This window comes from Clarias gariepinus, chromosome 14 (assembly GCF_024256425.1).
Source record: "Clarias gariepinus isolate MV-2021 ecotype Netherlands chromosome 14, CGAR_prim_01v2, whole genome shotgun sequence".
Classification (NCBI taxonomy): Eukaryota; Metazoa; Chordata; class Actinopteri; order Siluriformes; family Clariidae; genus Clarias; species Clarias gariepinus.
The window spans coordinates 10,551,696-10,576,415 of NC_071113.1; the positions used below are offsets into that span (position 1 = coordinate 10,551,696).

At 38.1% G+C, this 24,720-nt stretch overlaps 2 protein-coding genes across 3 annotated transcripts; one reads left to right on the plus strand and one right to left on the minus strand.

Annotated features, from left to right (window-relative positions):
• Nucleotides 1-448: 448 nt before the first annotated feature.
• Nucleotides 449-16,607, plus strand: polr3e (polymerase (RNA) III (DNA directed) polypeptide E). 2 transcript variants are annotated; one of them, XM_053512159.1, is made up of 21 exons: nucleotides 449-599; nucleotides 3,624-3,743; nucleotides 3,857-3,907; nucleotides 4,008-4,085; nucleotides 4,175-4,290; nucleotides 4,405-4,487; nucleotides 4,590-4,697; nucleotides 5,178-5,227; nucleotides 5,337-5,456; nucleotides 7,290-7,375; nucleotides 8,198-8,242; nucleotides 8,362-8,453; nucleotides 8,539-8,659; nucleotides 8,774-8,855; nucleotides 8,989-9,048; nucleotides 10,062-10,219; nucleotides 10,335-10,396; nucleotides 10,531-11,006; nucleotides 15,544-15,621; nucleotides 15,802-15,927; nucleotides 16,059-16,607. In XM_053512159.1, the coding sequence occupies exons 2-21, from the start codon at nucleotides 3,705-3,707 to the stop codon at nucleotides 16,113-16,115; spliced, it is 2,088 nt and encodes a 695-aa protein (XP_053368134.1). In that variant the 5' UTR covers nucleotides 449-599; nucleotides 3,624-3,704; the 3' UTR covers nucleotides 16,116-16,607. The 2 variants fall into 2 exon arrangements, with proteins under 2 accessions (XP_053368134.1, XP_053368133.1); XM_053512158.1 differs by having other exon boundaries at nucleotides 449-591.
• Nucleotides 16,608-18,660: 2,053 nt separating this feature from the next.
• cdr2b (cerebellar degeneration-related protein 2b) lies at nucleotides 18,661-23,194 on the minus strand. Its single transcript, XM_053511625.1, has 5 exons — nucleotides 23,130-23,194; nucleotides 22,941-23,022; nucleotides 22,224-22,336; nucleotides 20,324-20,472; nucleotides 18,661-19,991 (listed from the first exon to the last, which is right to left on the minus strand). The coding sequence occupies exons 2-5, from the start codon at nucleotides 23,020-23,022 to the stop codon at nucleotides 19,250-19,252; spliced, it is 1,086 nt and encodes a 361-aa protein (XP_053367600.1). The 5' UTR covers nucleotides 23,130-23,194; the 3' UTR covers nucleotides 18,661-19,249.
• Nucleotides 23,195-24,720: the final 1,526 nt, after the last annotated feature.

Genomic DNA, 24,720 nt, shown 5'->3' on the forward strand with positions numbered 1-24,720 from the left:
TGTAATAAGATAAAAATGTAAGTCACTCTGGGTAATGGTGTCCTGGATACTGGGGTACCCACCAAGCACAGGAGGAACATGCAAACTCTATGTACACAGACTGGAGATGGGAATCGAACCCTTGACCCTGGAGCCACAGTGCTCATCACTATGCCACTGTTCCCTCCAGGTTTGGTTCCAGTGACAGGAGACTGTAATGCCACAGCATACACAGGCATCCCTGTGGAAATGTTCTGCTTTGTGGAAGGAACACGTGGTTCTTTTTTTTTTATCACGTGTCAACATACTTAATGACGATAAACTGTGTGTAATTTCATTTCCACATTAAATAAGAGGCTACTTGACAGACACTCGACCGAGTGAGTGAGTGTGTGTGTAGTCACTAGTGCGACCGAGTGGACATGGAGTGCACTTCGGCGCGCTGTATTCTGGGTAGCCACGCTCCTCCCCACGTGTGTGTAGGAAGAGCCGGATTGAGAAACATGGTGGCTCTGTGTGTCACACTCTCAGCAGCTCACTTCACTCACACGGAGGGAGAAAGTTAACGCAGTGCGACAGAGAAGAGCCCGGAGTGTGTCTTATAAACCTCAGGTCTGAAAGTGAGCTCTGCTTGTTCTTCCTGAATCCGGGTGGTAATGTCGACCCTGAAAACGGGCTGAGAGCGTCATGTAGCCTAGCTAGCTAACTTCACGTTTGTAGCACATAGCGGTATCGTGTAATGCTTGCATACACACATGGAGGAAAGTACCATGGTTTTACACTTGAAAACAAATATAGAGAAAAATGAGCCGATTTAATGATCTTAAATAGGGAAAAGAAAAAAAAAATCATCATTCCGGATGAAGTGCAGGCAGTGTTTGTTTGTGTGTGTGTTAGCATCCGGCTAGCTCTAGACTTACTGAGCAAATCATTTCGAGGTGTTAATGACTGTCCTAGTCCTGGCGTGGAGTTAAAAAAAAATTAGCATTCTGTAGTGTTTAGGCTGGTGTGTGTGTTTGGGGCAAGCAGTGTTGGTGTTTGATAGCTGTTTGTGGTTAACAAAAAACATGCATTTAGTCTCAGAATATACACTATCAAGCCCATGGAAACACTACTGTTGATATAGATTGCTGATTTAGACTTAATGATGCAATCAGACTGATATCATAATTGCATCAGCCCTATTAAAAAGGAAATTAATCATAGATATGGAGGATAAGAATCGATTCAGCTATGCATCGTGATTTATTTAGTGTGGCAATTAATTTATCGCCACACTGACTCCAAAGGACATTTTTGGACATTTACTTTTTAATTTCTATATGTTTGCATGCATTTCGCTGTTTGCTCCGCATTACTGAGATTTTTAAAGTCCAGCCTGCAGTTCTGAACAGGACCAAGTCAATCCGGATACAGCCCACACCTCATATTAGCAACGCAATAGTACAGCGAGAAAAAAGTGTATTTTTCCTACCTTGAAATTAAAACGTCTTAAACTCATCGCCAAACTGTAGTTATGGCATGACCGTGATCCTGTCTCGAGATTAAGGAAGGATAAACATAGTAGTTTCCTTGTTTGAAACTGTTGTCATGGCAACGCTTGCGAAATATCTTCGGCGTCTTCTTTCAGTTTGCAATACGTCCACTATGCGATAATAATGCTACTATCCAAATATGCAAAGAGAAGCCCAGTGTCTCATTTTAACGATCACTCTTTGTTTGTGACAAGATTTAATCAGCTGATAGGGATCAAACTGTGCCCTTTCAATTTTGTGTGACCATCCCAGTCATAATAGAGTATGACACCATCGCAATGCTCGTGTTTTCTGTGCGCGTCTATAAAAAAGCAAGTTGAAAAAAAAAACATACTTTCCAGAAGGCCTGTATTGTACTTGCGGCAATGTGACAAGAACAAACCAACTATTCCCTAACTTCCTAAATTTACTAAATTTTCCTTAGCTACTACTCTTTGCATTTTTCTGAATCAGCTGGTGAAATTCTCTGTGATGAGAAGCACCACAGCACTTTGGAAAGAAGGAGAAAGCAGCATAGCAGGTGTTCTAAGGGCATAAGAGTGTTTTCTATTGAGCATAAGTGTGCTTGTCGCCCTTCTTCATTTAAAATAACAAAACTGAGCATGCAAAAAAAATTACGACACGTGAACGGCCCTAAATGCTATAATTTTAAGCAGGTACCTGTTAGCCAACCCTTCAATTTTGTCACTTGATGGTAAATACCATACGCTTGCAAGCTCCCAATGTTTCCATGACAACTTTTTCGAACAGGGAAACAATTACATATAGCCTCAATCTAGGGATATTGCTAACGATCTCCAAATAGACTACAAAACATTACAGTTTATTGATGGATGTAACACATTTTTATTGCTAGACAGGAGTTTAAAAAAGATTCCTAGCAGTTTATATAAAATAAATCTATAATTTAAATAAAACTTTTACAGGTATAAAGCTTATGAGCTACAATTCAGTATTTTATGTACTGTTTATGGTTAATTACAGTCTCGTAGTACAAATCAAATTGGCACCTAGTTATTATAGGTTTTCATAGGCACATAGTTATTATTGTGTGTGTGCATTATTGTGTGGGGAGTATAGGGACCTCTGCTGGCTTCATCCCTGGATCATTGTTAGAGTTGCAGTTTTCCAGTTCAGTGCACTGGCATGTTTTTCAGTATGCCCTAAATGTACAGTATCTTAGAAAAGTGAGTACACTCCTCACATTTCAGCAACCACTTATATGATCTCAAGGGACAATACTATAGAATTGAAAATTGGATATACTTAAGAGTAGTAAGTGTCCAGCTTGTATAGCAGTTTAGGGGTCTGTTCTTCGTATGGCGCTAACTCAGTTAGCTGGATTTGATTGTTGTGGATTTGTCCTGATCTTGGATTGTTTCGTTTTTCAATGCGCTTCTCGCATTTGCTGTCATAGCAACATATCAGTAAGCTTGAACCTGCTCGGGAGCAGGTTTATTTCATGTAAACAGGATTAAGGCTGCGCTACTGGAATTCACCAAAGCTGCACATCTTGCTGGGATTTTCTTCCACTTCTCCATAATGATATCACGGAGCTGCTGGAGGTTAGACACATGGCGCTTCATCACCTTCCGCTTGAGGACATCCCACCGGTGCTCGATACGGTTTAGATCTAGAGAGATACTTGGCTACTGACGAACACATGAATGTGATGAATAGGAGATGTGACTTGGCGTGGTTAAAGATGCACAGGCGTTATCATTTAGGGTGTACTCGTGTTTGTTGCCTGCCATTTTCACAATACCGGATGTATGTTAAGTTATTTTCAGAGGACAGTAAATCTATACCATTATTCAAGCTGCACATTGACTGCACATAAAATATATCCAGTTGTCGTTTGAGAACGTATGCTAAAATGTTTGCTGGAATTAAAGGGGTGTACTCATTTTTGTGACTGGGTGTATGTGAAATTGACTGATGAAAGAGACCAGAGAGCCAAGTTTTAATTATGCACTTTGTCACCACTCCACTGTTGTAAACATGGTCTCTACATTGACTGTAGAGATGTATTTCTTTATCCTTAATAGTGAATATTTTTCTATGCTTATAATTTCAGTACAGTGCTAATATCTGCCTTTTTGTCTACAGAAGTTGCATGCTGTACTCTGATCGCTTGAGTATTTCTGTACTGCAAGTTTTGATCCGAAGTTTCCTCCTCATCTCTCCAGAATGGCCAGCGGAGATGAGGATGACCCCATTATACAAGAGGTTTGTTTTTCTCACTTTTCTAAAGTGAAGGAGAAAACAATGATGCTTTGAAGGAATGCCGTTTGTTAAACTTGCCAACACTAATTAGTTTCCTTTTTCCTTCTTTCTCAAAGTTGGACGTCTACCTTGCCAAAAGTCTTTCGGACAAGCTGTATTTGTTCCAGGTGATTACTGCAACCAACACAAACTGCTTTGAAGAGTTATTGCTTGTTAGTTTTTTTTCTCCACTAATGGTGTAAAGTTAATATGGTGGTTCTGTTACAGTACCCCGTGCGTCCTGCTAATATGAACTATGATGACATGACACATTTAACAGCCAAAATTAAACCCAAGCAGCAAAAGGTAAGGCTACTCTTGATGGAAATTTGTTTCCACCCACCTGCTCATTATAAAGTAGTTTGTTCACGTGAAATTTTTACTCGCATATTCAGGTTGAAGTCGAGGTTGCGATCGACACCATGAGTCCGAACTATTGCCGCAGCAAAGGGGAGCAGATCGCGCTCAACGTGGACGGCACGTCACTGGAAGACTCCAGCACTTACTCCATGTTTGTAACTTTCCTCACTGTTTTTTTATTTTTTTTTGGTATGTTTTTTGTCAAAGATTTAAATCTTACAACACAGCATGACTTTTATTTTTGTGTTGTTTTTTTTTTCTAAAGTAAAATGATGGACAAGCAAACATTCTCATCGATTCAGGCAACAACGAATACCAGTCGCTATGCCGCTGCAGTGTTTCGTAAAGGTAATCATGCGCCTCTGCTCTAATGCATCTCTTATTGCTGAGTTGTGGAACATCCATCCATCCATCCATCCATTTGACTGACTGACTTACTGTTTCTGGCAGGCGAGCTTCACCTCACACCACTGCAGGGCATTCTGCAAATGAGGCCGAGCTTTTCATATCTAGATAAAGCTGACAGTAAACACAAGGAAAGGGAGGCAGCTAATGAAGGTGAGAAAGAGATTATCTGTGTTTGTTTTTCCATTTATGTAATTATCCTGTGAACTGTAATGATGTATTCATGCTGTTATGTAAAAATAATACATGGTTTATAGTTTTAAAGCAGCGGACATGTGGGAACCCTGTTTGTTCCAGGTTATTCAAATTCCAAGTCAGATAAGTTATCATCAGTCTTAGCTTGTGTACAGGTCCCAGCATATGAACTGTTGTTAGTCAAAAAAAACTATAATAAGAACAAATCATAATTCTTCATTGCACACGACACGGTTAAAAGAGTAAAAACAACCTATATTTTTCTATATTATCCCTTGCTACGCTAACGCACCTAACGTTAAAAGAAAGTTTTCTCTTATGCCCGAGCCATGAGGCCATTAAGGTGGTTTAAACTTATCTATATGTACATCATCATTAAGCTTTTTATCCATATAAACCAGCATGATTTTTCTTTCTTGCAATTGTACCATTTAACAGCTGGAGACTCTTCTCAGGACGAGGCTGAGGACGACGTCAAGCAGATCACTGTAAGAGTTTGAATTCAGTTCTTCTTTATGCATGGAACAATCCTAAATTCCCTTTAAATTTACAGTTTCTATTCCACATGTTTTGTTTTTTGTTTTTTTTTCGGTTAAGGTGAGGTTTTCCAGGCCGGAGTCTGAGCAGGCTCGTCAGCGGCGCATCCAGTCATACGAGTTCCTGCAAAAGAAACAGGCGGAAGAACCCTGGGTTCATTTACACTACCATGGAATAAAGGTAGGTGTGACTGAATCAGTGTGTTTGCGAGTCAGAGTTTACAGAGCATGAGCTTTATCAGCTTTTGTCATTGTTTATTGTAGAGTATATCATGGTTGCAGAACATAACCAGGTCTTTGATTGGCTCTGAAAGTGTCTCTGTGTGTGTGTGTGTGTGTGTGTGTGTGTGTGTGTGTGTGTGTGTGTGTGTGTGTGTGTGTGAAATAAAAGCCCTGGTCTTGTGTCTAAAGACGTTGTAATGTAATAACAGTGTAGTCAAGGACTATGCTAATAATGCTGGCACTAAACAGAGGTAAGAATGAGGAAAGTGAATTAATATATTTAGTATTATGCATGGAAATAAACTGTAGAGACATAATCATCCCACTCACTGGCTACATTCTATGAATAGGAGGAGTGATTGATGATTAAAAATATTTTTCAGTATAGTGTTGCTAAGGGTCCTGTCACATTGACGAAGACCATGAAGCCCCCACTGTGTCCTAAAAATATTGAAGAATGCAGAAGGAACAGGGTCAAAATGTTCAAGTTCATACAACTTCCTTGTAGGGCTGAAACTGATGACTATTTTGCTAATTGATTGATTCATTCATTGACTATTGAAACGATTCACTATGGTGCAACATTTACTCAATAGCTCTTATTTAGCCATCAGCTTTTAAATCAACTTGAGGTTGTTCGGTGCATGTGGTAACTAACAATAAATGCTACATTAAAATACACTTAATTTTCACTGGAAGTAATGGGCCGAGCCCAACTCCTGAAAAACAAGACCACACCAGTTCCAACATGATTGTACATAAGTGCACAAAGACATGGATAAGCGAGTTTTGTGTGGAGGAACTTGACTGTCCTGCACAATGAGTCCTGACCTCAATCCGATAGAACACCTTTCGAATGAATTAGAGCGTAGACTTCGAGCCAGGCCTTCTCATCCAACACAAATGCACAAGCCTAAAGAGGATGTTGTGAGAACTGTGACAACACAGTGACATCCCTGTGACATCTTAGTCAGAACTTCTTAGAAGTGGTATTTATGCTGTTACCTGGTCAATGCCATCGATACTAGGGATGCACAGATACCATTTTCTTGGAGTACGAGTACTTGCATTTCAGTACTCGCTGATACCGAGTACTTAATAAAAACATGATTTAAATTTATTTTCACAGCACGTGTATTGTCTCTGGACATTTTCTCTCGTCTTGCAAGAGTTTGCTGCAGCGTGGGTTGTGTTGGTTTAGAAGCGTGGGTAAACTCTTTGTACTCGTCGTCGTGTTGGGATTTTAGGTACTTGTGTTAAATTACTTGTGTTAAATGCGCTACTTTTTGAGCCTCCTCTGGACAAGTCCCCTGAGGCACTCTGCACCTGTGATTAACCCCTTACACGCCGCTCAAACATAGACATTTCTCAGACCGTGGTATCGGTCCCCGGTATCGGAGGACTTTTAGCGAGTACGAGTACTTAAGAAAATGTGGTATTGAGGCCGATATCGGTATTGGTGCATCCCTAATCGATACAGTGTCCTTAAGTCCTTCCTGCGTCCTGCTTTCACTACATCTTCACCAGGTTTTTGACCATGTCCAAAAAAAGTGGTGCAGCTCCACATCAAGGGAGACAATACTAAGTTCTTATTGCATTCATCCAATTATTTTGACTGGGGATAATGGGTAAGGGGTTTTTCTCTCTACATCAGCTCTTGTGATATCAGTATTTTTACTTGTTTGATTGACTTGGAAATTTACTAGGTCAGATTAGGCTGGTCAGATCAGTGCTATCTCGTTGAGCTTTATTGCGCTGCTGCTTTCTCTCACATCGGCCATTCGTCTTGTAGGATGGACGCTCGGAGCATGAACGGCAGTATCTCTACTGCCAGGCAATGGACACCACAGAGAACACGGAGTTAGTGAAAACTCCAGCGTAAGTAAACTGAGGAGTCCTGATAAGGCAACACGCAAACATGCATACATTGATTTATCAATTAGTTATCAGGCAAAAACACTTGTAAATGATTTTGCAAAAGAACACTTTAGCTTTATCTGACAAGCCTGGCTCTTAAAATAAACACACTGCAATTTTAAACCAGTGTTTAACCCTAAAAGTCAAGGGACAAAGATCCGTGTCGGCAGCACAACCTAGGTGTAAAATAAATAAATTGTGTGTGTATGTGTGTTTGTGTGTGTGTGTGTGTGTGTGTGTGTGTGTGTATATATATATATATATATATATATATATATACACACACACACACACACACTTTATTTAAAAAATTCATTCTTTTGAATTCTTTTTTTTATTGTTTTTAATTTTTTAAAGTTTTTATATGGAAGCCTTGCCAGTGGTTATTAACAGGAAGGCTTCAGACAACAAACATTTGAGTATTCAGATATTCGATACATACAGGAATTCGCTCATGGTCACATCACGATGTGTAATAAAAGCATGAAATGTGCCATATATATGTATATACGTATATAAAATTTAAATAGTTTATTTATATATAATAATTTTATATACAGTATATTATGAGGATAATATTGACCTTGCCTTACCATACGTAGGGTGTGAATATTTTTTTTATGAAGCATTATGTTCTTTTATACAGCTTATGTAAAATGTTTGGTTACAATTTTTGATAAATTTTTCCTTTCTAGTAAATACCATAAAAAGAATGAGTTTAAGTGCAAACTGTATATGAATCATCATATGAAGCTGATGCTAATAAGTCTGGTCTTTTCTTAGTGAGTATTTATCCATGCTTATGCCTCCGCTGACAGAAGAAAAAGAGTAAGTGATCATTCTTTGTTCCTTCAATTTCTTTAAATCATATTAATAAAATTGTGACAACAATGTGTAAACATATTGTTCTCTAAATATTTCCCCTTTGTTTTACCTTTTGTGTTTAGGGTTAAGCCAGTAGGACCTAGTAATGTGCTTTCCATGGCACAGCTACGTACGTTGCCGCTTGGAGATCAGGTGAAGACCTTGATGAAGAATGGTACGTTTAAGTTAATATACCAGTTTAACCCATTAAAACCTTTTTATATTATACAACTGGATATTTATGTACTGATCTGCTTCAGTCAAGGTCATGCCGTTTGCCAATCTGATGGGGTTACTTGCGTCAGGCACAGACTCCACTGCAGTACTGCGCTGCATACAGCAGGTGGCGATGCTCGTCCAGGGCAACTGGGTTGTCAAGAGGTGTCTCTTGTTCTTTATCCATATACGAATCAGTTTTTGATGTTAGAGAAATACTCCATTTTTATTTACTGATGTATGTGTTGTTTAATAGTGTCTTGTTTGTTTGTTTTTCAGTGATGTTCTGTATCCTAAGTCGACCTGCAGTCCTCACAGCGGCGTGCCTGCAGAGGTGCTCTGTAGGGGCCGTGACTTTGTGGTGAGTCATAATCATAGCAAAACATATTTAACTTGCTGTTAAGACAGTTTGCTTTTTATATGCGGCAATACCGTTGAGTTTGGCTACCAGTTCAAGTGAATAACGGCATGTTTCATGGCTACTTCTGCTCTAGATGTGGAGATTCACCAACGAGCGCTCACTGATGAGAAAAGAGGTTGCTGCTGTCATTAAGGTTGGTTGGATTGTCTTCAGTGTCGGTTTAGGCTCACTTGTGTAGTCTGTATTTTTAAAAAGTAATGTTGCTCAGCGGGTGTTAGTCCTTACTTTTTCTTTATTTGTATTTATTATATTTTATTCTGTATATATTTTTCATTTTCTTAGCTTTAAAGATCATCTAAAATCTCAATCCACACACTTACATCAGTCTCAAAACACCATATGCGCCAATTAATCTTGAAAAGAGCGCGTTAGAACCTGCGTTCACTCGCTCACAGTTCAACACATGGTTGAGATGTTGGAGTTTCTTTGTAATTTTACAGGTGGTACACTCTAACCAAAATTTCCCATAAGAAATAATGTAAATGCAAATAATCCGCTTCAGCCACCTAAAAATATTACCAATATTTCCAATTTATCAACTCAATAATCATATTTGTGCATATAAAACATTTAGAAAAGACAATGAAATGAAAATATGAAATAAATAGCCATTAAAACTTGCTTAACCTTAATTTATGATTCCTCTTGGCACCTGCTGCTTCTTTAGCCATGGTTTCCTTTTTAATTTCTTCACTTCCTTTTTAAGTTTCTTGGCACCGATTCGAGGTCTCAAAATTGGAACAAAATTTTATATTGAATCAGGATATTAATACATGATCAAATTATTGTACTAGCACCTAGTTATCATTATAAAACTAATGTCCTTTTAAAAAAAAAAAAAAAAACGTGTTATTTTTCTTTTTTTACTTTATTTTTTGTTCAATATTTATGTCCTGTCCACTTCCTTTGTGTATACAACTTATATTTTGGTTTCCTGGTTGTATTAGAAATAGCTGTAGTACTGTGTCATTCTCTATCAATGTTATATACAAGATTTGTTCATGTTTGTTTTGGTAGACGAGTTATATTGTTGTAATTGTACTAATTATTACATTGCTAATAAGTAAAGATAAAACCTCAAACCGATTGCCTGTAAAAGCTTTGAATGTGCCTGAATGCCACATGGTGTCACTATGGTGCTTTCAGCTGCCTCCTGAGGATGTCAAGGACTTTTTGGAGCAGATGGCTATTCCCCGAGCAAACAGAGGCTGGGAGTTCCTGTTGCCTACAGACCATGATTTTGTCAAGAAGCATCCTGATGTGGCTCAGAGACAGCACATGCTCTGGCTCGGCATCCAGAACAAGTAAAATAAATTTTAAATTTATTGAAGTAAGTATAGGGATTGTACAGAAAGAGTGATGCAGATTAGTTGGTCTGATTTGCCCATGTTTTTTTTTTTTTTTTTTTTTTTTTTGTAGATTAGAAAAAGTTTTTAACTTCGCCAAGGAGGACTTCCTGCACAAAAAGGATGCTCAAATGGGTATTTATCTGAACTCCGTAAACGATATCTATTGTAAACTATTGTTTAATTTGTAGCCTTTTAAATTCTTTTTAGACTTAAATTTTTGGTAGGTGTGTCTTTTGAAAAACTCATGCTGTGTGTGTGTGTTACAGACTCGGTTCATGTTAGCGGTGAGCAGCGTATCAAGGTGGCTCGGGAGAATGCCCGGGAGCGTCATGCCTCGCTGCAGAAAGACTTAGACGCTCGAAGACTGAAGATATCTTCTGGCTCCGGTGGAGCTAATACAATGGTGCAAATTAAACAAGAACCCATGAGCGACTCTGAGGAGAATATGGACACATCAAGCTCAGTTCCAAACGGTTCAGTCAACGGTTATCCCTCATCGGACTCCCCTAACACGGATCTCCACGGCGACTACGGGGCAGCGCAGGCCTCTACCCTGGAGCTCCAGGACTTTCTCCGTAACACTTTCCGGAAACACTTTGTGCTGTGCCTCAGCGAGGTCAAGCGCCTGTTCAACCTGCACCTGGCCAGCCTCCCTACAGGACACGGCCGTTTTGGCCAGGTCACGGACCGCATGCTCCAGGACACCATCCTCCACACCCATTGCAAACAGATCCTAGTGCCTGTGAGTATGTTAGTGTCTCTGATGATCCAAATGTCCATCAGCGAGACGTCACAGCAATCTCAAACCTTATTACAGTTATCGCTGAGATTTTATAGTCCATCAGTATAATACATCGGGTCAAAATAAACTGTTATGAAAGCATAAGCTCGTTTTGAACTATGAGCCAGTGTTTCCAACATAAGGGTGAAACACTTTGAAGAGTTTTTTAAATCAGGTCGTTCTATGACATGCCTTCTTCTTTCTAATTTCCTATACCTGTGACATGAGCTTTGTGCTTCGGGCAGGCATGACAAACTGTGAGGAATAACCTGAGTGTCAACCTGCTTTTCTGGTAAAGGGATAATTCAGGATTTTCAATTTAATAGAAATTTATCTGCATAGAAGTACAGTAATACCTTGGATTGCGAGTAAATTTCCACTGATAAGTACAGACCGTGGCTTTTGTACGAATTTTGTACAAAACAAATAGACACTGCAGTGCACCAGATACCAATATTTACAAATATACAATATTTTTAGTGTGTAAGTAAATGTATAAAATGTCTAAAGTACGGTATATTGTATTTGTGGGGGTGCGGGAGAAATGAGTTGGCCTCACCGGTTTCAGTGAATCAGTCCGGAAGCACGATGATAGAAAATGGCTGTCCTGATGTTGAACAATCCTAATTTAGGAAAATTATCAACAAGTTAACAGTCCAATACAGTTCTGAGACGAAGTGGCGTCTATTTGTCTCAGAACTGTAAGCAGTAACGAGCGAGCAGTAAACACCATGTAGTGTTGTCCTCCCCCTGACGTCTACCTGGGCTGCTTTTAAAGAGGTCAGCTGACCCCGCTGCATGACCGGAGTTCTCCTCGATGATTTATAGGCGCCATCTTGTGAGAGTATAATGCATAACCAAAACTGTGTTTTTTTGTTTGTTTGTTTTTTTATGATTTGCATGGTATATTTGTGTCATAGGTGTACAAGATTCACTTTTTCAAACTTACGGACAAATCTGACAGGAATGTGCTCCTAAAATGAAACTCATTCGTAAGTTGGGGACTTGCTGTACATTGTAAGAAAAACTATTTTCTTTCTCATGAGGCGATTGGAAGATACCAACTTGATTAAGCTCAGTGGGACTACAGAAGCTTCATGAGCATTTTTCAGTTGGATTGAACTTCTTGGTCAGTGTGCAGAACAGGACGTTTTATAACGAACGAGAAGTACTTGTGTGCACCTCAATTTTTATTTAAGACAGACTTGAAAAACCATCCACTAAGTGCTTGCACATTAGTTACTAGAAGTTTAGTTATAGAATGCGTTGCTAGTTAATTATTTCTAGTTGTAAAGCACCCGGTGTGCTGTCTTGCTTACAAAATGAGCTCCTCTGCTAAACTGATGTTTGAAAACAATTAGTGACTAGTTATTTCTTGAGGGTGTCTTTCTCCTTTCTAAGTCCCTTAAGCTGTCTGCTTTAAATTAATATGCACAAAAAAAATAAACAGTTTTACAAAGCAGGATTTGACCGGTAGGTAGGTAGGTAAAGTTTTTGCACTAATGTGTAGGAACGCTTTGCACTCTCAGGGACAGATGTCTCAGTTGTTTATTTATTTATTTATTTATTTATTTTTTATTTATTTATTTTTATTTTATTTTAATTTTTTTTTACTGAGGTCATTGAACAAATTGTTGAAAACTGAAGAAACCCCCCCCCACCAGCAAATATTCCATAAATAATAGACACAGAGTAGGAAGGTAATTAATTAAAGACTTTTTGTCAGGATATTATACTCATTTTTGAAACTAACAGCGGTTTCATCTTTTTTCCTATGAGGTTTGTATTACGAATTTTGGATGGTTCGGTTCCCCGTTATGGGTTTCAGAGACTAGTTGAACATTTACATTTGTAAGTTACATTTCTGCTAAAGCAGCCTTAAAATAGCAATAATTCTTTGGTTTATATATATAAAAGGCGACTAGTCGACTACATTTTTGAGTTACTACATGACTGTTGGAGCTTGATAGGATGCTGCCCCTTAACATTGGGATGGACTGGTGTCTAGTTCAGGCTCTGGATTCAGGTGTTTTTTTTTTTTGTTTTGTTTTTTTGTAGAGATGGGATAAACAGATTCAATTTTGAATGACATTTCCTGCATTGCCACACTGACATAAAAAATATCTGCATTTTTTTTTTTTATTTAATCTATTTGCATTTAAGGTGGTAAAATGTTGCCACTCCTCTATACTAGGGATGCACCGAAATTTCGGCCGCCGAAAATTTTCGGCCGAAATAGCATTATCGGTTTCCGCCGAAACGTAAGAAAGCGCTGAAAATAAAAGCCGAAATTGTCGCCACGCCTCTCCCATCCTCCCGTCTCGTTCGCGCTGTCATTACGCATCAAACACGGAGTATGTCGGCGGTTTGGAAGCACTTCAAAGTTTCAGATGAGGACAGCAAAGTTGCAATATGCAACATTTTTTTAATACAAACAAAAAGAAAATATTTTAAACCTGTTTTTTAATGAAGCCATTTTCGGTTTCGGTATCGGTTTTCGGCCAAGTGCATCCAAAAATTTCGGTTTCGTTTTCGGCCCAGAATTTTCATTTCGGTGCATCCCTACTCTATACCTTGACTTTTTTACTTTTTCTTGGTCTACGATTGAGGATCTTTCTCAGGCTTGTAGTGATGAATCTCACTCTTGCACAGTATTTAATTGTGAGACAGTAGCCTTGAAAGTGCCGACATGAAAATGTGGCCAACAGAATTTTTAATATAACCGGGGTGCGGATTATTTTTTGACTCATTTTTGTATATTAGCCATGTGCTTGGATTTTTACTTTGAGTTCTTCCCTGTGAAGTAAGTCAGCTCAGCCACCTGAAAATTAGACCGAACCTCGGATCAACTTTTTGTTCTACCTAAGGTGTAGTTGTGTATGGTAGCATTGTGTAATGGGACACAGAGAAATACAGGCAGCCTGGGTGCACATAGTCATGGGTGTGGAATTGTTTGTGGATTATTTTTAGCTTAATCCAGGTTTGTATGTTTTCAGACATAATCCTTTATTTTGGGTTTAGGGAAGACTTGAGTTCTTGCTATTAATGGAGACAAAGATCATTACCAGTAAATTCAAACCGAATGCCACTGGGAGTGGAGCGGCACCCCCTGCCTGTGTGTGTTTGTTCAAGTATTTTACTGTAATCCTCAAGCTTATACTACAGTAATGGTCTAAATGACTTGGTGTGTTTGTTTGCTGATTACTTTAAGGGGATTCTGGGATGCGCCAGTTACTGACAGTTACTTCTGCATGCATCAGTGTCAGTACAAGAGACCTGAGCTACTGAGCACACTCACCTTGTGAAGTGTGAATGTGTAAAACTTACAGAACATAAGATGAATAAAATGGGCAATACAAATAAGAATAAAAGGAATTAAAAAATATACAAAAACTCAATCAAAGGAATACAGGCAAGGAAAATATAAAGTGTTATATTATGTAAAGTATGCATCTTCATGGTAACTGTAAATCTTTTATTACTTTTTTGATGCTAAGATTGGGTTACTGTCTGTGCAATGGTCTCTTTCATGTCTCTTTTTCTCGTATTTCTCAAATATCTCTTTCTCATACTCATCTTTTTCTCTCGGTCATATCTCTCTAATCCAATTGCTGTTACTATATCTTTCTCATATCTCACTAATACCTTTTTTTTTATACCCATTTCTCTCAATCTTTCTGTCTCTCATATATCTCTAATATTTCTTTCTCATACCAATCACTCTCATCTTACACTTGTATCTTTCTTGTTTTTTTTTTCATATGCATTATCATAATTCTTTCTCTTTTATATCTCTCTTTATAAACACTTTTTTTGTCACCACAATTCCTCTCAATCTTCCTCTCACTCCTATCTCACTAGTGTATCATTATCATACCCATCTCTCTCTCTGACCCATATCTCTATAATATCTCTCTCATGCTCATCTCTCTCTCTTCCCCAATCCTCTTACTGTTTCTCTCTAATATCTTTCTTTCCCACCCATTTCTCTCAATCTCCCATTCTCATGTCTTCCTCTCCTGTCTCTCTAATATTTCTCTCATACCAGTCTCTCTCGCATCTCCTTCTCATATCTCTTTCCTCATATTCCTCCATCACTTTCGCTTGTCTGTCTAATCTCTTATCTTTCCTTTATGTCTCTATTACTTGTAAGCATCTATCACCTCTCTTTCCTTCTTATAGCCATCTGTCTTTAGCTTTCTTCTTCATATCTCTTTTTTTAAATATTTTTTTTTATCCTTCACTTTCTCCCTGTCCTCATCTCACCACTTTTACTCCTTGTTCTCTCATCTCTCTTGGAACTGACATTTCTCTCGCACATTTTCCTCTCATATCAGTTTCTTTTGTTGATCCTTCATGTTTTTTTGTCTTTCTCTTTAATATTTTTCTTGTATTTTATTCTTGTATATTCTTAATATCTTCTTTATCTTCTAATCTTTTAATATATTTTTATTCTTTTGGATAAAATGTCATGACTTTTTTTCCTCCCCCTCTCCAGTTTCCTCCTCAGAGCAATGCTAGCGCAGACGAGCAGAAAGTTTTTGTCTTATGGGAGAATGGTGAAACGTTTGATAAGGTAACAACCCGCAGCTCAGTACATTTGTGTATTTTTGACAGCTTAGTAAAGTTTTCTAGATTTTTCTGTAGCCCTGTTTTTTTCACTTTATTTAACATTATTTGCCATTATGGTGAGCTTCATTCTGTGATAATGTACTTTTGTTTGTTGATGTGGTACATTTCTGCTCATACCTTCTAGCACCGCCAAGTTCTGTTTGAGATCTTTATGAAGAACTATCGCGTAAGGAGAAACGTTATTCAGACGCGGCTTACGCAGGAGCTTGGTGACGATGTCACTAAAGCTGATGTGGACCGTCTGCTCAAGGTATCTGATTGAACATTAGGTGTTTTTTTTATTATTTTTTTTATTAATCCCTCTGACTTTCTCAATTGTACATTGACTTCAATTGTGACAAAGAAGCTGCATTATTAAATATGTTTATTCTGTTCTTCCAGGAGTGCTGCGTCAGCCTGGGTGGAATGTGGTACCTCAAGGGCACGGTGCAGTCGTGACAGTAGGGGGAGGCACCCTAGTGGTCCTGTAAATCTAAATAATTAAAATAAATAAATAAAAAACAAACAAACAAACCTCTCTCATTCAGAGTTTTACTTTGTATGAGGAAGATGGCGCCGACACATAAATTAGTCACTGCCCCCCCCTTCCCCCCTGGCTGGAAGAGGCTGGCTTTGGAGGGACGAGAAAGGTCCCCCTGCTGCTCCAGGACATCGCTTTTGTTTACCTTCACAGACATATAGCTGAGCGTAGCCAAACATCAGAGCTTGTGGAAACTCGCAGGACATCTCACCATGTCATACGAAAGGGCTCGGGGCTTGAGATTCACCAGATCTTATGAAGTGTTTTGTTCAATAAATAACGGAAAAAATAATGGAAGTAACGAGATATATGCAAAGCTTAGTTAGAATGTTTGTTGTTTTTATGATTTATCGTTTACACCTTTCTTGTCTTTCATTTACAAATTACAAATAAAGACGACTGGATGGTAATTTTATCTCGTTTGTGGCTTTTCAGAAAGTGCCCATATTACAGCATAACAGACTTTAAGAACCAGGAGACAAGATAGTGTTTGCTTTAAGTTTTTCCCAACATCAAATTATTTTGCATTTATTGCTTATAAAGTGATTTCGTTTCTTCTCCCACATCCTGATAATAGTAATACTGTAGAGCACAGGGTCAAGTGGTTTCATTTTTTTTTTTTATTGTATTAAAATGTAAAGTTAAAATAACACTATGCACTATTGTGCCATAGCCTCCCTTGCTTCAAAATAACAGCTACACCAAAGCTCTGATGCACACGAAATGGTCCTTGTTTGGGTAGACATGGAATGCAGATTAATTTTCTCTTGTGTTTATAAAAAAAAATTAAATGAATTTAACGGTAAACCAGTTTGAGGCAGAGTTGTGGTAAGAATGAGAAGCATCGACTGCGTCATCCTGTTGTATCTTTGTTGTATTCTCAGAGTCTCTACTGGAGATGAACACTTTTTAGCAAAAAAACAAAACAAAACTTTTGATCACGAAGGAGGATGCTGTGTAACGCAAGCTATAAAGTGTTAATTTCCCATGTGTATCAGGATTTTTAGGACCTCCTGTATGATTTAGGTTGCTGAATGGCTTGGTGGATTTAAAACCAATGTAATTGGCAAACAACATGCATTTCCTTTCAAACCATTGTTGTAATTAGATTTGTGTAAGATCCTTCCATCCCTGGTGAACTGTTGTTTTTTTTGTGTGTGTGTGTGTTTGCTTATAATGCTTTGACCCTTTTGTCATTGAAGGGCCTGAAGAAGTCCTGGCAGTTAAATGTGCTGCTTGGTGACTGTATTGATCTGTAAGTGTGGGTTTGGTTTTAGTCATGAAGCGAGTGTTCTGCATGTTCTGATTTTTTTTTTTTTTTTTTTTTTTAAGGACATGTGAAAGTGCCTCTAATTTATTCAGGGGAAAAATTACCTATTTCAGATGTGCTCTTGCGGTTGGAAGAATCTTTGATTTGTATCCAATCCAAAATGTTTTGTTTTCTCATATTAAAATATGATTGGAATCTGTTCATTCATTTTAATCATTCCATATATTCATAAATAAACTGACATGTCACCAAACATGAAACTATTTTGACCTTAAAAAGGTGAAGTCAGCTGTTTCGTTAGAACATTATGCTCAATAAACACTGCAAATAATATGATGCTTCCAGTGTATTTTTGGCCACCTTGTATAAAGTATGGCATAGGAGACCGTGTCAGTTGGATTCTTCTAGAACTGACTATTTAGAGCTATAGATCAGAGCTATTATTGTTACATAAAAATATCTGGAACAAAAAAAAAAATCTCAACCACGAAGCAACAGATCCTGCAAACTCAGAGTAAAGTTCTATGAAATGAGTGTTGAAGCATGAAATGAAAAAAAGGAGCTTCATGAAAAAAAGTTTCCGTAAGTAAGTGGCTGTACACACAAGCTTTAATATTGGTTGGAGGAAAGTAAAGCAAGGTGCAATGAATTTCTTCCGCTTTGTTCCAGTATAGTTAAAGACCGGTTATATTCATCTAACATTGTAGCAAAAGTGTGCTGAATGTCATTTCCTGTGACCCTGTGACAAATTTTAATATCTTTAAAGATAAGGGTCAACAAGTTTGATTTGAAGGAATTCTTTAAGTTCCTTACCCCAAGCCTGCTGAAAACACTTGGAATAAATTGATAGATTTTTGCCATAGACTGCAAGTTTACCCAACATCAGTGCCAGGCCTCACAAATGTTCTCCTGGCTGAAAAGGTGCAAATGTCTGCAGAAATACATTGTAGAAAGCCTTCATAGAAGAGTAAAGGCTTTTACAGGAACCAAAGAAACAAATAAACTGCCCATGGTTATTAAATGAGACCCATATTCTCGAATACTGTAGGTGTGATGCTCATGTGTCCATAGACTTTTGGCCATGCAGTGTTTGTCCTGCTTTAAGGGACGCAGTAGTATCCTTATTTTCAATATACTTAACACAAAGATATTTCATTTCTATTTTAATACATTAGAATTTCTCAAAAGCATCACATGACAAGAATTGTTATTGTACAGCATATATTACATTTAACACTAACATTGATTGTCTATAAAGTATTAGATGTCAGGGATTGACTAAAAAAAGTAGAGAAAGACAAAAACTAAACAATGTATTCATTGCTTTTGTTCCTGGTTCGACATTCCCTGAGGATGTCTAGGCATACTCTATGTGCTCCAAAAACCAGAAACATTTCCAAAAATACGCTACTGACTGTTGCTGATATCTAAGCCTCAGAGAAATAAACATGCCAGACAAAATAGGGTATTCAATTTTGAATCAAAATGTAATTCTATTTCTAAACATTTTTGCAGCACCATTAATAAGACATACTACCTACTGTATAATTAGGAGCGAAAAAAAAAAAAAAAGCAAACATAGTTTTATCCTGTACATCACAGAAAGACTTCATCAAAAGGAGATCAGTTTCAATTAGGTCTATAACGAAAACAAAATGTGAGATCTAGCTTTAAATATCCTTATTCCTTTGGGAATCCAGTTAATTCAGACTCTGCCCTCGTTACCTTATTATACCTGATGCCTGCTGGGAGATTTGGCTAATTATGTAGAAATCAGCTGCATTAATTTGACTTATTTCTGTTAATCTCTAAGTCCTTTTTGCTGTTTTGGATGTAAGTGAAAATCTCATTGAAAAGCGTTTTGTACTCAGGGATCTGAGCACTCTCCTGAGAACTTGTGTGTTTGACTGGATTTAGCGTTGAGGGCTGAATGTCGTCTGTCTGCACAGCTTTGTCACACTGTAACTGCGAACCAGCTTCACAGTGGCGCAGAAGTGCGTTGTATTTCCACTGTAAAGCATTGTACTGAGCGTCCATCTCGTTTAGCAGAGACATACCGTGGTTCTGCACGGTCTCTAAATGCCCCCTATGGACATGTTCTTCATCTCTCAGGTCGTCGTCCTTGCTGCTAACTCCCAGCAACTGCCTCTCGCTGTTGCAAACCTTCAGCACCTGCCTCATCTCCCACGTCTCGCTTACGTCCTCCTCTGAAGGGAAGAACAGAGAGCCTGGAAGCATGTGTGAGGCTGAATCAGAGTGCAACATCTGGCGTAGTTCCTCGACTTCAGCCTCAGTCTCAGCCAGACGAGATTTATAGCCTTCCAACAGAGTCATACATGGCTCCAGATCACTGATCTCTCGGGCCAGAGCCTCAGCCTCCTGCTCAGCAGTCTCCCGTAGGGTTCGCTCTACATTCAGCTGGGCCTGCAGTGAATGCAAAAGGACCGCGTGTTCTTTCGCTTCCCATTCATCTTCCTCTAGAGAGGGAGTGCTTGCAGATAAGGAGTGCTCACTGGGTAGGAACCTGAAATGCACATACTGTATATATAAAATTTATACAATATATATCACTCTCACTCACTGTCTATACCACCTACCACCTGTATAGGGTCACAGGAGGCTCAGATCCCTGGACAATCCATCACAGGGCACAATGATGCACACTCTCACACTATGTACAATTGGAAATTCCAGTTGGCCTAACCTGCATGTTTAGACTTTGGGAGAAACCGGAGTACCTAAAGGAAATTCTCACCAAGCAAGTGGAGAGACTTTCAAAAATTTTAAAGTAAGTGTAATTTCTATATTCTTTTCGAGATTCCTTTATGTATTGTCCCAAAAAAAAGTCTGACTTACCCCTCGATCTTAAGCTGGGCTGAGCGGTTTTCCAGTGCAAGTCTTTGGTTGCTCCGTTCCAAGTCTCGTGCAGTCGCATCTAGCTGCTCATAGACTTTAGCGTGCTGATCATTCACTGACCTGAGCATTTCCACTTGCTTGGATAGATGCTAAAGAAAAAAAGGGAAAACTTAGAAAACCTGTCATTTGTGATCTATTAACCACCGAAGAAACTTGCAGGTGCGCAGTGTCTTAGTGATTTACTCACTCACTCATTTTCTATATCGCTTTATCCTGTATTCAGGGTCGCGGGGACCTGGAGCATATTCTTAGGGCACGAGGCAGGGTACACTGCCAATCCATCGCAGGGCACACACATACACACACTCCAGGCAATTTGGGAACGCCAATTAGCCTAACCTGGCTATCTTTGGACTGTGGGAGAAAACCGGAGTACCCGGAGGAAACCCACCAAGCACAGGAAGAGCATGCAAACTCCATGTACCGACAGCCGGTAATCGAGTCTGGCTGGGAATCGAACCTGGCCCCTGGAGGTGCAAGGCGACAGTGCTAACCATTACACCACCATGCCACCCTTAGTGATTTACAACACAGTAAATAATATGTGGTTATATTATCAGTAATAAGTGTAAAAGATTAAACGATTGTAACTCTTATCAGTGCAGTGCTACAGTAACTCACACAGAACCAAAATGTAGCAACTAAACAAACATTGTATTGTTGTATATGTGATTCTTAAATGCCCTTAATGTCCATATGTCAGAAACAAAGGTTGACCTCATTATGCTTTCTTTCTTAGTATTTTACAAAACCGTTCTGTTAAATTTTAGACTTTGTTATAAACAAAGGCACTGAAATAGAAAAAGTATTAAAAACCAAACCTTGAAAGAACCACAAAGTAACCAAGGTTAACCTCATACAGCACCAGTCAAAAACATTTTACCATACTTTTTAAATGTTATTATTATTATTATTATTATTATTATTTTATGTTTTTATTATTATTATTAACTTATAAATTGTTGGCAATTTATTTTCTACATTCTAATACAATACTGGATTTTTACAAAACTATCAAATACATGTGCCATTAGGTTATTATATGCCTATTTATTACCTAATGCCACATTAGGATATGGCGTTATTTATTTATTTTTTTAAACATTAAGGTCAGTTATTCTGAATAGTTCTTGCAAGAACAGCATTGTGTCAAGTGTCTTTGCAAAACCCATCAAGCACCATGATGAAACTGGCTCTCATGAAGGCAAGACCAAAACACACCTCTGCTGCAGAGGAGAAGTTTATTTAGTTACCAGCCTCAGAAATTACAAACAGCACCTCAGATTAGAGCCGTTAAAAGATTTGTTAGGGGATGAGAAAACATTCAATGCGCATGGCACATGCACGGGAATCCTCTGTTTTACATTTACGGCATTCGGCTTACATTTTAATTTTATCTCATTATACCTCTGAGCAGTTGAGGGTTCCCAACATTGGTAACCTGGTGGTGCTGGGAGACTTTCAGATCAGTAGTCCAATGCTTTAACCACTGAACTTTGTAGTAAAATACATAGAAATGTTGTATTTTGATTTTGTAGTAAAATACATAGAAATGTTGTATTATGATTACATAATCATCAAGAAATAACCCAAGGTTCCATCAGCTGGTAAAGTTCTATGTATGTGAAAGCCAAAAAGCTAAATTTTTCACGGTTCAAACCTGAAAACTGTCAAGAAACCACATAACACTCAACCACTCAGCTATGTGTTTTGTTTTGCATCCATTTAATGTTTTTTGGGAATAAAGCAAATTAATAAAACACATGCAATGCAGATGGATGGCACGTAAACAACAAAACTCATACACTCTTGATGAGGCTTCCTGGAGCTTTGTCAGTACCTCAATCTCCTGCTGCTGCTCATGGTTGGTAGTATACATCTGCTGGAGACCTTCCTCTAATTCATGATTCCTCTCCAGGAGGGTTTTGCCCAGCTCAGCGGCCAAATGAAGATCTGCGCATAGAAAGAAAGGGGCATAATAAGCAAGCAAGAAACAAAATATTTTTTTGTTGAGATGGAGCAAGGCCATTGTGGTGACGGGAGTGTTTCAATTAAATGAGGTGCAATAACTTGATATTGAATGATGATGTGGAGACAAGAGAAGTTGATCAATTGGTTTAGTACTTTGTTAAAGTCTTGCTTTCAAGTCACTTGGTAATTCAGTGATTTAGTTTCTCTACTCATGTAACAACCTGTCATCAATACACTTTCCTCTCAAGTCTCTTTCAGGAGTTGTGAAAATGGCTTTGTCACAGGATGTGGTGCAATCTGTCAGCTGGGTGAACTGCCATGGCAAGAAAACCTTGTTTCCTTCACAGATATTGTTTATACACATTTTTTTTTTTTGTTCGAAGTTATTGTTTTTTTCCGAGCATAAAAATGAATGAAGCGAGAAGACTTAAAAACATGACCTTTAATTCTTGAGGTAGTCTAAGTACCTTTTTTAGGCTTATTAGATTAAATTTATGCCTTTGATTTATTGTTCTCCAGTTACAGATTGCCCTGTTATTTTTCTTTATAATCATAGCAAATAAGAGTCAAATATAAGCTGTTTTACCATTTTCCAGATCTCGGTGGTCATACCACAGCTCTTCCTCTTTAATCTCGAAATCCCCCTCTGCTATTATGTCTGTAAGCATCTTCAGAAAAGCAGAAAAAACGTATTAGAGAGAAATGCTACAGTAGTGCATTCTCTATTTCTAATAACACAAAATCTCTGTTTCTTCTGTGATGTTCGTTTACTCACCCTGTGTATGTTCACTCTTAATGCAGCAGGTTGGATTTCTCTCTCTCTCTCTCCTGCTCTCTCTCTCTCTCAGGACTAAAAGAAGGAGGAAATCAACGTGGCGTGCTCTCTGTACCTCAGATAATATTGTGACGCAATCTGTGCCAAGTTTAACACCGGTCTCCTTTCTGAACCTGAAAGGAGTACAGGATACACTACAATAGGGCAGGTTATGTAGTGATATTACCTTTGTATAGATCCCCAGTAAAACTAACACTCCAACAGTTTAAGCAAGGTGTGAATATAGTGAAACAAAATGTGCAACAAGGTTTTGAGCCCAAATCAAGCCTAAAAAAATTATTTTACAGCGTGTGTGATTTCTGTGCGTGTTTACTGGTGTATGATTGGTGATTATTGTTATAATGTTAATGTTAGGGCTTATTGATGTATACAGTACTGTGCAAAAGTCTTAGACATCCTGTTTTTTGTTTTTTTTTTTGTACAAAATTTGTCATACATGTTTATTTTATTACTTCATTATTAGGTCAGTACAAAAACATTTCTGATTATTTCTATACATCTATTTTTTATTTTTTTAAATGCATATATATATATATATATATATATATATATAAATATATAAATGCCATGTGTGTTTTTTTCACTTATTACTAGTGACTGCTGGCAGTGTGCTTAGTTTGAAAAATTTCCACTGGGTACATACTAAAACAAAACATTATTTCAGAACATTATTATAGCTTTTAACAAAACTCCTATGCATTAAAAGGATATAACACTCAACTTATGCTATAGGATTCTATCTGGTAGATTTCTCTGATAGTACATGATGATGTGAGAGATGTCAAATAAAATATTACTTACTCTTAATGATGGAAAATCTATAACTCTATATGCAGAGAGAAATGCACTGAAAAGCCCCAGGTTGGTAACACACTGCTCAGAACTGTGGACATGCCCAAATCCCACCCTAGTTAAACTGTATAAACCTTAAGAATGTTTTCTTCACTAATGCAAAAGAAATGGTGTATGGCAAGGCAGACAATAAAAATATAAAACCCTGTTTGCTATGACTGAGCTGCTACTGTAGAGCAAAACTTGCCCCTGATGAGATATGCATATTTAGTACAGATTGACCTCACAGAATGTTAAAAATCTTCTTTTCTTATTTTCCCATAAGCAATGAAGTATTAAATTAAAACTTAATTTCTGTATTTCTTACAGGTATATATACACTATATTGGCAAAAGTATTCGCTCCCCTGTCTTCATATGCACATGAAATTGAGTAAAATCCAATTCTTAATCCATAGGATTTAATATGATGTTGGCCCACTCTTTGCAGCTTCAACTCTTCTGGGAGGGCTTTCCACAAGGTTTATGAGTGTGTTTATTGGAGGTCAGACACTGATGTTTTTTACAATAAGGCCTGGCTCGCAGTCTCCATTCTAATTCATAGACCAAACTCACTCATCCATGTCTTTATTGACCTTGCTTTATTTACTGGTGCGCAGTCATGTTGGATCTGGTATGGGGGTGATTTTCAGTCATTGGGCTCGGCCCCTTACTTCCAGAAAAGGGGACTCTTAATGCAT